This window comes from Passer domesticus, chromosome 16, assembly GCF_036417665.1.
Source record: "Passer domesticus isolate bPasDom1 chromosome 16, bPasDom1.hap1, whole genome shotgun sequence".
Taxonomy (NCBI): Eukaryota; Metazoa; Chordata; class Aves; order Passeriformes; family Passeridae; genus Passer; species Passer domesticus.
The window spans coordinates 13,125,916-13,138,430 of NC_087489.1; the positions used below are offsets into that span (position 1 = coordinate 13,125,916).

The 12,515-nt window shown below is 46.0% G+C and overlaps 1 protein-coding gene across 1 annotated transcript; it reads right to left on the minus strand.

Annotated features, from left to right (window-relative positions):
* Positions 1-285: 285 nt before the first annotated feature.
* Positions 286-5,492, minus strand: FAM210B (family with sequence similarity 210 member B). The gene is made up of 3 exons (XM_064391654.1): positions 5,335-5,492; positions 3,405-3,577; positions 286-2,370 (listed from the first exon to the last, which is right to left on the minus strand). Exons 1-3 carry the CDS (start codon positions 5,449-5,451, stop codon positions 2,154-2,156), a joined length of 507 nt encoding a protein of 168 aa, XP_064247724.1. The 5' UTR covers positions 5,452-5,492; the 3' UTR covers positions 286-2,153.
* Between the last annotated feature and the right edge of the window lie 7,023 nt (positions 5,493-12,515).

Sequence of the window (12,515 nt, forward strand, 5' to 3'; positions counted from 1 at the left end):
AGTCATTCACCATCCCACAATCCCAATTTAGGATTGCAAGGTAAGTACCAAATGTGTTGCTACTTAAACTGCTGGGTTTATTGAGAGCTTGGCCTGCTCTGTCCTTTTTCCAATGAATTTATTCAAGCATTTTCCAGCCCTTTCTCTCAGAAGTGCTTTCAGATTATGTTCAGCAAGCAACAACACCAGATGTTTATAAGACACTCCTTAAACTGGACCAAGGGTCAGGCTCCTTGCCACCAAAATCAAGGCCAACTCTTTTCCAGGAAAACACTTAAAGCAAACTAAGAGAAAGCAATTTTATTGTCTTTTCAGAATAAGACTTTGCTATTTTACAAACAGTTTTAAAAAATGATCCTTCTACAAGCAAGGACTCCAGAATTCAAAATATATTCTCAAATTAATTTAAAATATACTTTGCAAAAATCTTCATCTAAACAAACTGCCAGTAGTTTATACAACCACATAATCAGAATTCTGGCCATAATTTATAGGAAGCTGTTTCTTTACAGCAAGAAAACTCTAGTTTAGTGCTGGTGCCTCCTAATGACTTTTAAATGATTTTATGGTTTTAAATTATTTAATATGATTTTACATATGATTTTGAAAAAAATGTTGAATATTCCTTCTTTATTACATTTAAGACAAAACATCCTTCTCAGAAATTATTCTAATTGAAGTAAACAAAGCTGCCTCAGAGTTATTTTGAAGTCTTATCCTTGGTCCACATGAAACCTGGGCCTGTCTATTGGGGGGGAAGGAGTTAAGGTGCAGTTTAATGTTCTGGCTGAGGGGAGGCAAGAGGCTGCTCATAACAAGAAGTTATTTGCTCCTCCTTTCTTCCCTCAGCCAGTTCTTATCAAAACTCCACCCTTTCTTCCTCTCTATTCACTAAATTTTAGCAAAACCAGAAAGCTATTCCAGGGTATTTTCCTGTTATTTTACTTAAATCAGAGCTCTGTAGGAACAGATCTGTCAGAGCCACCCTGGGGTAAGTGCAAGCACAAAGAGAACTCAGAAAAGAGCAGGCAGCAGGTCCCACACAGCCCCAGCTCTTGCTCAGGCTCAGAGCAGCACAGGCTGAGCCCAAAACCCAGGCTTACCCCAGTGTGACACTAATTTATCTGGTTTAGGATCAGCCTGCAGGTTCAGTGGAAGGTGGAATGTGGATATCCACACCTGCAACTACATTCTAACACCACAGTGTCCCCATTAGGAAAGGCAAAGCCCCCTCATTGCTACATTCACCAGTCTCAGCCCAAAGCACAGGACTTCTTCCTGGGAAGCTGGGAATTGGAATGTTTGCACTTCTGCTGCAGATGATTTGAGTTTCACCACAGGAGCAGAAAGCAGCTGGGGTTAGTTTTCGGAGTCTTTCCCAAACTATTAAAACCCCCCAGCTTCTCTCTGCCTTGATGCTGTTTGAGTATGTTCACATGGGTAATTGTGGTTACACTGATTTCAAGAGGCTCAGGGTTTCTTCTGAGTTTACAAACATTTAAAAACAAAGGGACTTTAGTAAGGCAGGCTCACAGCCAGCACATTTTCAAACAATACAATCTTGGACTATGGAAGCAATACACATAGTTCCAGAACAGTGCTTCACCTATTGTGACTAAATCAATTGTGACTGCAACAATTAATCATATGGGTACTCCTACTGCAGGCAGTTCATTGCCTGTGTTGTACTGCAAGAAGGGCTATAACAAAAGCCTCTTCTAACTAAAGAAACACCCACCTGCCACTTTAGATTCCAATACATACCCTTGTCAAGAGAACTACCCATGTAGTGAGATATTGTTTATTTGGCTAGAAGGAGAATCTCACAGTTTCTCAGCTATGCAGCAATAAATGAAAACTATGACTCTGATCTGAAAAGGAAACAAAAAGGCTCAAAGCTGGCTTATAAAGACCCAGAACTGTGGTCATTGCCAAGCATTTATATTCCCACTCGAAATGCAAACCAGATCCCATTTGAACAGGTTCGTCCTACGAACAAGCGGCAAAACTGAAAGGAGACAAGGACAGCATTTTCACAGTGACATTTACCCAAAAGAACAAGAAACACAAGATGAGATGGACCTGAACCCAGCCGAGTGTTTGACAGAACCCTTTCACCTGCAGAGCTGCACTGACGAGCAGAGGAGGCAGGCTCAGGGGCTGGAGGCGGGGGGTTTGAAGAGGCCGGCCTTGCGGCAGTAGCGCACCAGGAAGGGCACGGCCACCACGGTGATGCTGATGCGCACGGGCGCGAAGAGCTTGTGCACGGCGTAGGCCAGCACGAAGGTGCCCGTGCCAGCTGCCATCCGCGACTGCAGGGAGGCCTCGCTGAAGCCCAGCCTCAGCAGCACCGCGCTCATGTCCACGCCGCTGCGCAGAGAGGAGACAGCGCTTTAGGTCAGGGTTAGAAACATCGACTGCCGACTGCAAACTTTGGTTGCAAAGTTTCACCTGTCACGGCTCTACTCAGCCTTCAGAGATTAATTTTCTCTGCAAAGGGATTCTTTTAGAGATGAAGTTTCTCTGCAAAGGGGTTCTTAAAGTTACTGTGAATTTGTGTTGGAGTTTCAGCTTCACAAATTTATATTAAACGCTATTCTGTGTCTTGGGGAAACTCATCACCTAAGCACAAACCAAATGAGGTATGTGCTGTTAGGCTTAGTGTTAGAAAATGACAAATTATCTAAAATCTAGCAAGTGAAGGAAGTGTTGAGGAGCTCAAATGGGCATTATCCACCAAATTCTATTAATATAGACATAGCAGATTACATCAGGGATTCAACCACACCTGGAGGAAAAAAACGTTGTCACCCTGTGCCACAATGTAGTAAACAGGAGAAATGGGGCATTCACACATTCCCACTGGAGTCAGGAATAAGCAGCAGGGAATGTTTGGGGTAATAACACGTTCCCTTGTCTCCCCAGCTGGAATACCTTGTGTAACATGTGTTCCAACAAAGCCACACACACAGTTCCCCACATGACTCCTGTATTTTCACTCTAATCCTGTTTTAGTGGCTGTTATTTTCTGCAGTTCAACTGCACAAACTGCGTTGAACACCCAGAAAAATACCTTTATCTCTAAGCCCCAGAGCACTTTTGCATGGCTCTATCTCTCCAGACCAAGCAAGAACAAAAGATATCTGCAGAACAAACACATTTTCTGCCTGCTCAGTTATGGTGGTGCTGTGCCTGCTGTTTTCCCTGCTGATGAACCCGTGCAAAGTGACCATGTGTCCATGATGGACCAAAAATGTCCATTTTTGGACCAATCTGTACTCAAAATTCAGGAGGTAATTATAGGTTCAGTAGGCACAAAGTGCCTGTCTCCTGTCAGAGATAAGCACAATGGTAAATGTATTTTACCACTACCCAGAGGTGACAGACAGCTGTACAAACCTCACCTTGACACAGCCAGGTAGAAGATTCCCAGAGATACTAAGGAAATTCCAACATGGAAGGAAACCCCTACAGCACCATATTCTTTAAAAACTTGTTTCAGCTGCTGGGATTTGTTGAGTTTCTTGTTTTCAGCACTGGGATCAGTGGCTGTCTTTTTGAGGGGTTCAGTTGCATCCTAAAAAGAAAACAAAAGTATTGTTAGTATTAAGCACAAGATCATATTACAGTTAGCTGAAATGGTGAAAGAAGTGTCTTGCACACAGAGTGATTTGGGAAGACAGAAACTCACTCCTGCTCTTCCACATCAGATGCTGTGGCAGAGCCCAGAGAAGCTCCCTTCTCCCACCTATTCCTGCCAAAGGAATGCACTGATCTTGGTGTAAATTCTTACACAATTCAGGTTTCATAATTAAAACCAGATTATTTGATCCCAGCATGTGCCAAGGCACACCCACACAGCTGCTGGAGCCGTGAGGCTGAGGTGTGAGAGCTATTTGCTTCCACCCACTGCTCAGCTTTACCCAGTGACTCCTTTTTGTTCCAGGGTAAGCAGCCAGGGGCACTGGAAGCCCACCTGTTACCACTTAAGAACAGCTCCCTGATGGAAGAGAAGCAAAGTTTAAGTTCCTATAAATCACCCTTAATGCTGAGCTGATCAAAGGAAGAACTGAGTGTTGACAGCAACAAGCAACTGTTGCTACAGTGCAGACAACAACTGCAGGGACACACCAGGGCTGGTGTCAACAGCCCAACTGCACTGAAAATCTTTGTCACAGCAGAAGTCATTGACAGATTTTCATTTCGGCACATTTCAAGTGCATAAGTTCATACAAAACCATATCCCAAAGCCATCTGAAAAGAAATCAAAGGAGGGAAACCGTGCTGGCAGCCCTTGGAAACTCCCCATGGTCGCCAGAGAAGAAATACTGACAGGAAGAAAACATTTCCACAAAAACCTCAGGATTTGTGTCTAATTAGTCAGCAATTGTCAGGAAACATTAGAGGATCCTCTCCTTCCAGCTGAGCTCAGCAGCAGCTGTGACACTGTGACAGCCACCACAGGACAGGTAGAGCCACCAAGTGCCTGCCACCACTGGCTCACTGTGGTTTCAGGGCATACAAGTTCGAAGAAAAATATTCGTGATTAATTATTGGACTTGCTAAGATTGTAAATTAGCACACAAGACAGTCTTACAACCCCCAAGGTAAGCACACCACCCGCCCAAACCCTAACCACACATTTGTTTGCTGTTTCTATCTTTTGTAATTATTTCTGTTACTTTGTATTTCATTTTGACAGGAAGTCAAATATAGAAACAGGAAATTGTGTGGCTCGGCTTATCCTGATCCTTGTAGTTTTAAAACTTTAGATTTTTCTTTTGTGGCTTATGAGCTCTGGGTCTTAAGGATGGATTACAAGGACTGAAAAATTGCTTGTTCTGATCTTTCAAGCCCATTCCAATTCCCCTGTATTCACAGGCTCACACACCAGGAGTAGTATTGAAACAAAATAATATATTTCAACTGATATTATTTGGAGTACCCAAGGCAGTCACGTAGGGAATAACATCCAGCTTAGCAAGTAAAGCTGCTGCCTATTCCCATGTCACTCCGAGACAATATTTCAGCTAAAAAGCCGATTTTATTCGCACCATTCAGGCGATTTAAAGCATGAAAACACATCTAAAACACCCCGTGATGCTCCGCAATGAGGAGCAGAAACCACGCTGCAAATTACGCCGTGGACATTAAACCGCAGAGAGCTCCCACAGCTCGCCCAGAAACCCGCGACAAACACGATTTATTGCCCCATGGGGACTGGAAGAGTGGGACGGAGGTGAAAAAACCTGAAAGGCACCCCCAAAAAGCTGAGGAGCGCCGTGAGAGCGGGGCACGGGGCGCCTCACGCTGGGCCCCTCAGCCCTCACGTACCTTGGCGCTGGCGCGGCGCGGGCCCGGCCCCGGCGGCAGCGCGGCCCAGGCGGGGCACGGGGAGCGGGGCAGGCGGAGCGGGGACAGCCGCGGGGACAGCCGGCACAGGCGGTACATGGCGGCACCGCCGGCACACGGCAGCGGCCCGGCCCCCCGAGCGGCATGACGGGCCGGGCACACGCCCCGACCGCCTCCTTAAAGCCGCAGCGTTCGCGTTCGTGAGGCGCGGGTGTGCAGCCCGGCGCTGGACGCCTCAGGGATGTGGCAGCCACGGCTCCTCTCGGCAGAGCTGTGCCAGGGCTCCCCGTCCTCACTGCCGAGAATTTCACCCTAATATTCAGTCGAATCCTTCCCTCTTTCATTTTGAAGTCATTTCCCTTGTCATGTCGCTCCAGGTGGTCACAGAGCTACAGAATATCCCGAGTTGGGCTGGACCCACAGGGATGATCCAGTCCAGTTCCGAGCTCTGCACTGGACATCCCAACAATCCCCAACGAACAAGAGGGATTCTTCCTCAGGAACTGGAGTGACAGGGCACGGGGGAATGGCTTCAAATGTAGAGAGGGGACATTGGCACCTCAGCAATCCCACCCTGGCATCCCGGTGTCTGAATGCGCAGCCATTCCCTGGGGAGCCTGGGCAGTGCCCAGCACCTCTGGGGAGGAACCTTTCCCAATATCCAACCTAACCCTCCCTCCACAGCTCCAGCTCTTCCCTGGGTCCTGTCACAAGAGCAGCACCTTGCACATGGCCTTGCTGAATGAACTTCACCAGGTTCGCACAGTCCCACCTCAAGCTTGCCCAGGTCCCTCTGGATGCCATCCCATTCCTCCAGTGCATGCCCACCCGACACAGCTGGGAGCTGCCAGCACCTTGCAGAGGATGCCCTCATAACTGTGGTCACAAGGGTTTCATCCCTGCATTTTTCTGAAATGCAGAAAAAAAAGCATTTTTCTGCGCCACCAAGCTGCTCACGGCAGGGTGAAGGGTGAATATCCCTGAAACTGCATCCCCAGGTCAAGCCCCAGCAATAAAATCCTGCTCTCCCCCAGCTGCAAAGCCTTTCCTCTTCAGGCACGCTGTGTTTCCATGTGAGCGCACAGGCCTGAGGACAATGGGAGAACTGTATCGATAAATAAGAAGAATTTTCCTTTCAGGAGCCTGGAGTGGAGCTGCACAGGACAGCACGGCGTGGTGCAGTGCTGCTGTCGAGTGCAGGGCTCTACAGAACAGATGGGTTCCAGGGAGGATCTCGGGGATGAGAGGCTGAGAGCTTTGCTTCTATTGAGATGATCTGTTCTGTCTCAACAGCACTGCCAGTTCCAGGGCTTTACACTGCCAGTAGCTCTTGTTTCATAAATCCAGCCCCTCTCTGAGTGCTTTGGAGAAGAATAGTTTCTCAGAACACAATTTCAGTGTCTATTACTGCTCCAAAGCAGTTTGCTGTGTGTTTTCTGTGACTTTTACACACCAACACCACCGAAGCAGACAGGTGATATTGGCATGGCAGTGCTCTGACTACAACTTTGTCCATTTTCTTTCTGAATAATAAAAAAATCCCAGGAGTTAATTCTGGTCTCAGCACAGGAGATGTCAGTGGCAGCTCTGGGCTCTGCTCAGGGACTCTGCGTTTGTCTGGGAGATCCATCAGAGCCACTGTGGGACAGAGACCACGGAGCTGCTCTCCTGTGACAGATGTGTGGCTGCTGCTGGACATCCAAAAATCCTGGGCAAGTGCAGAAGAGAGCAGGAGGTGACTTAATGAGGCATGAAAGCATTAGGGCTGGCAGCTGTACGTGCACAGCCTGGCTGTCTGCTGCCTCCAGAGCTCAGTGGGAGGTTTTGTTGGGAAGCAGGAAGGAACAATATGATAAACACCCCGTGATAAATGCTCAGTGAAAAAGGAGCCAGCAGCCAGGCTGGAGACACCTTAATGTGAAGATGGTTTATAAGAAAAAGACATTAGCTCTGTCCTGCTCATTGTGACTAAAACAAAGGGGAGAAGGTACAGCTTTCAGAAACAGCTCAAGGAAAGGCTTCTGCACAGACACACATTTACAAACATCTCAAAATGTTTTGGTGTCGACACTAAATATAAGATAAACTGAAAAGAGGCATGCTGAAAAATGCTAAAAAATGCACAGATCTCAACAGTGTGTTCTGCAGTCCTGAAACACGAGTGTGGGGTGTGGAGCTGTGAGCCCCAATTCCAGCTGGCTCAGGGATGTGTTATTTAAAACCAAACCTAAATTACTGACGCACTTTCTCTACCATATTCCTGTTCTGTCTGAACCCCTGTTCCATCTCTCAGCCTGTCTCTATGCAGATAAACTCTTATTTTCCATTTGCAATTTTCCTACAGCCAGAGAGTGCTGCTCTGGTTTTGTGTTATTTGTGTTATTGCAGTCACTGTTTACCATCAGTAAGAGGAAAGCTGGGAGTTGAGCTGAGAGCTATTGAAGAGGCAGTAGGTATAATGTCACCAGGAGATGCATTTGAATTCCTGTGAGGCAAGGACTTTTCCATAATGACCATTCTCTATAATTTGTCAGAAAGGTTTGTCATGCTTTTATCAGAATGTGTATAATGTAGTAACATTGGGGGTACTCTTTATCAAGGTATCTATTATAAACCTCTTAGATAACAATTTCCCTCCCATAATTTGACTTTCTGAAGTCAAAATCTCTCTTGGTTTGACCGTGCTGTAGGAACAGTGACAGAACTGAAGTGTGCTCTAATGTGCAGTTTCTGTGAGCAGAAATCCAGGATGCAGAGTTGTTCAGTCTGTGCTTTGCTGAGAGTCCAAGCTAAACATAACCACTGCTGCCTGTGGGACTCTGCAGTGAGCTGCTTTAGGAGTTAAATCCATTTGCAGGGATAAATGGGATCAGGAATTCAGTAACAGCTTAAGAGAGTGTCTTAGCAAAACTACAAGGATGTTTTGATGATGAAGAAATCTTAGAAGTCTGCTAAGTTTTCTAAATTGCATGAGAGCAGATTCATTACATGTTGTCAGAATTATTTAATCTACAAATAATTCAGGGATTGTGAATGTGCTGGCACCAAAATTTAATGCCTTCTAATGGACACGTAGGAAGTGGTTCCTGTGTGAGAGTGGGAGGCAATTTCTTCTTCGTGCTGGAAGCTGTGTCATTTAGCATTGTTACAGATGTAGTAATGCCATGCATATAAATGTAATGAGATGAGCTGTGAACTGATCATGAACCTCATTTAGAACAGAAGCTAAGGTAAATTTTTTCATATTATAGTAAATTAAGGGCATGGCATGTGAACTAGTTTTAAGTAGCCCTGTTCTTTAGTACATTGGCTTTTTCACATCATGTTCCGAGAGTGTTTGAATCATGAAGGTGAGATAATGGGGCTAGCTGATAAGCTGAATATGAATAAAAATGATACCAGGAAAGGAATATCCATATGCAATTGATAAACATATTTATTAGTGAAGTTCTGGGTCACGGATCCTCAAGTACATACAATCAGCTTTCAGGGACATCTTTCTTCTCAAGCAAAACCAGTAGAAAGTCATTAAATCTCTGTATCTTCTACTCAAATGGGGGAAAACTGCACTACTAGGATTGCGAAATCCAGTGAAATCCAGCCCAGGCATTTTCATCCTTGAGAGGACTTCAGAGGAAGAAAAATTTCTCAACAGGACAGCAAAGAAGGAATTACTTGTTTATTTTGCCTGGAAATCCTTGAAGAATGGGGCTGTGTGGGCCTGTCCTGGAGATGTGTGGGAATCTGATTGTCCAGGCAAGGGGAACTGTGGATTCACCTCAAATCCTCCTTAATCCGGCAATTTATGTGGATCCTCTGCACAAGGGGGAATTTCCTGTACCGAGCTGGTCTTGATCTTTAACCCCTTAGTCTAACTGGGCAAAAAGAGATGTAAAGAAAAAAAAACAGAGGAAAATAGAAGTGTAGAAAATAAAGGTATTCACGTTGCTCGTGTGGATGGGTTTTGCTGCTGATTCATTTGTGGGGGAGCAGACTGGTGCTGCTGAGCAGTGAGGCTCGCTCCCTTCCTGGGGAGGAAGCAGAATTCTTTCAGCATCTTGGTCCCTTTGTCACCGAAGCTGCGGGAAGTGCAAAAACCCTCCAATGATATTTGTAGTGTTAAAGATTCAAGGCATTACTTTATTTCTGGCCAGGATGTTGTTCTGGCCAGGATGTATCACAGAAATAATTTCATCTACACACAGCCCGCGTACGCAGAGAAAATGATTCCGTGACACACGGATTTTACTGGATTTTCCACCAATTTTATGCAGTCAAAACCCACAGAGATTCACTGGTTCAATGTTCATTGGTTGCAAGTCATGTAGTTCTTAGCATTTGGTTTCCTATTGGTTACAGATCTCTTCTGATGCTAATTTGGTCTCATTCTTATTTCTTTTTCCCAGACCAGGTGTCTCAGAGCACCCCAGGGCTGTTGTTTGGAGTTGATGGTTCATTAATAGCCACTGATGGATGTTATCCTTCCAGTGTCTTGTGTGCTATCTCAGTCTGCTGAGACAATGCCCATGGAAAGAAACTCTAATTCCCTTCCCGGGGCAAAGGAGAATAGAGTTTGGATTTGATGGTATCAAAAGTCTTTTCCAACCTAGTTCATTCTGTGATTCTGTGAAAACTGACTAAAGTTATTAAAAAAAAAAAAAAAAATTAAACTTGGTGTATTTTCCAACACCTTGGTTGACACAAGGCAGCAGCATTAATTCTCCTCTCCACAAGATCCTCGCCAGTGATCCTCTGATGAGAGGTTTTTCCATTTGGCTGGTGTGATGTGCAGCCTTTTGGATGTGAGTGAGTGCGAATCGCATCCTGCGGGGTGTGGGATTGATAGCTCAGAGCAGGGAGGTTATTTCCTCCCGGAGCTGCTGAACCCCAGGAGTGACAGGAGACTCTTCCTTGGCACCCACCGTGTCACCCCGACGGGGTGGCTCAGCTCCATGCCCAAACTGCTCCCGTGCCCTGGCTCTGGGAGCCCCGGGCCACACAAAACTCCCTTCACAGAAGCACTGCAGCTCTCACCTTGCTGAATCCATCCACCTGGGCGACGTGTGAGGAGCAATAACTGCTGCACCCATTGCTGGCTCCTTGAGATGTGTTTGCCACGGAGCCATTCCCCACTGGAACACAGGCTTTAACATAAACTCATCTTTTTTGGTGCCCAGCAAAGTTTGCATAACTCACGTCTGTGAAGAATTTGTCATCTTCTACCCTTAGATTGATATTTATGTTGCACTGAAGTGCAAACAGTCACTGCTGTACCTGGGGTTTGGCATTTGGAGAAGATTTTTGATGGTTATTTATTTACCATTCAGTGCAGCCCACTCTATTTGTCATTCAGTACAGCCCACTCCGAGGTGAGGTGTCGGCTCCAGACCTGCACCTCTAGAAAAGAGCTTTCAAACTTTGAGTAGCCCAGCAAAAGTGCAGTGTCTTGTGCTGATTGCTAAACACAGAGAGGCTGCAAATGATGCTGTGTGCCGAGTTCTGGCTAACATCTGCTGCCACTAGCACGGGCAAAGTGGTTTTTTGTGAAGTGAAAAATGATGGGGCCAAATTTGGAAGCTGTGTTTAAACTGCTTTGCCTCCTCAAGTGTGTCACACCTCATCTCATTCCCACGGACTTTCAAATTTGCACTGAGATTCTTCTTTAAATGTAAAAGCTTCTTATTTAGATTTAATTTTTGATTCCTCTCACTACTGATGATAGCTTCATGAGAACTTGAGAAAAATAAGCAAGAGATGTTCCAGGCTTTTAGGGAAGAGATTGTCCAAGGCCAGGTTGGATGGGGCAGCCTGGGATAGTAGGAGGTGTTCCTGCCCATGGTGGGACTGGATAATCTTGAAACTCCCCTCCAACCCAAACGTTCTACGTGGTTTGTATTTGTTTTTCTAAATGTTCAGCAATTTCAAATTGTTTTCCCTGTACAAGAGCCAGTTGTCCTCTTCCCCTTCAGGCTGAAAGCTGTGTAAATAGTTGATAACATCCTCTTGTAGCAGCTCATAACTCGCGTTCCCAAGGGCAGATTTTGCTGCCCTTTGCTCCTCACCAATTTTGCTGTGAAGCCAATTGTCAGTCCACTTAGATGGAACAAGTATCAGCCAAGGCCACATTCCCTCTTTTCCACCTCTCACTGCATAATGCCATAATGAGATTCTGCTCAAACGGTTCAGTGCAATGCAATATTCAATCTGTACTCGGAAAAGGCTGCTCTGAATTGCTGGGCGCGGTGATTAGCCCCTGTTTGTCCGAGGTTAGTGGAAATTGTCACCACATCTTGCAGGTGCTGTGCTGCTGTGCTGGGACACGGCCTTGGGGAGGAGTGACGCACTCTGTGCTGAAGGGACAGCGCCTGCAGTCTGGAACAGACAGCTTTGCTTTGCTCTGCAGGTGCTGCTGGCACTGGCAGGAGGAAAAACCCACCTGTGAACAGCCCTAGAGCAGGAGAGAGTGTTGCCGTGGATGCTCCAAGTGTGGGCACACGAGGCTTGACTCCATTTTCCTCAGAAGGCTGATTTATTATGTTATATATTATATTAAAATACTACATTAAAACTATACTAAAGGAACAGAGAGAGAAGACAGATCAGAAGGCTACAAAGAACAAGAATAGAATAGAATAGAATAGAATAGAATAGAATAGAATAGAATAGAATAGAATAGAATGCATAACAAAATCTTGTGACTGCTCACAGCCTCGGCACAGGTAGTGTGATTGGTCACTAATTGAAAACAATCCACATGGACCAATGGAAGATGCACCTGGTGCATTCCACAGCAGCACACAGTTATTGTTTACATTTCTTTCCTGAGGCTGTCAGCTCCTCAGGACGGGAAAAATCCTAGGAAAGGATTTTTCATAAAATATCATGGCTACAAGAGAGGGACCAAGGGGTCCTCAAATCCTGCCGGCTCAGCAGAGGAGCAAACAGCAAGTTCTGCACAAAGGGAGGTGCCCATGCTTGCACCTTACCTCTGTTCCTGCATCTGGCAGAGGGATAGATGGGATATTAGAAAAAAATTCCTGCCTGTGAGGGAGGTGAGGCCCTGGCACAGGGTGCCCAGAGCAGCTGTGGCTGCCCCTGGATCCCTGGCAGTGCCCAAGGCCAGGCTGGGCAGGGCTTGGAGCAGCCTGGGACAGTGCGAGGTG

What these genes read in the sequence shown, in the direction of transcription:
- FAM210B (XM_064391654.1), bottom strand. Translation starts at nt 5,451, where the DNA reads ATGTACCGCCTGTGCCGGCTGTCCCCGCGGCTGTCCCCGCTCCGCCTG. An exon ending in CGCGCCGCGCCAGCGCCAAG is followed by an intron (nt 3,578 to 5,334) that starts GTACGTGAGGGC and finishes TTTTCTTTTTAG; the next exon opens with GATGCAACTGAACCCCTCAA. An exon ending in TTCTACCTGGCTGTGTCAAG is followed by an intron (nt 2,371 to 3,404) that starts GTGAGGTTTGTA and finishes CTCTCTGCGCAG; the next exon opens with CGGCGTGGACATGAGCGCGG.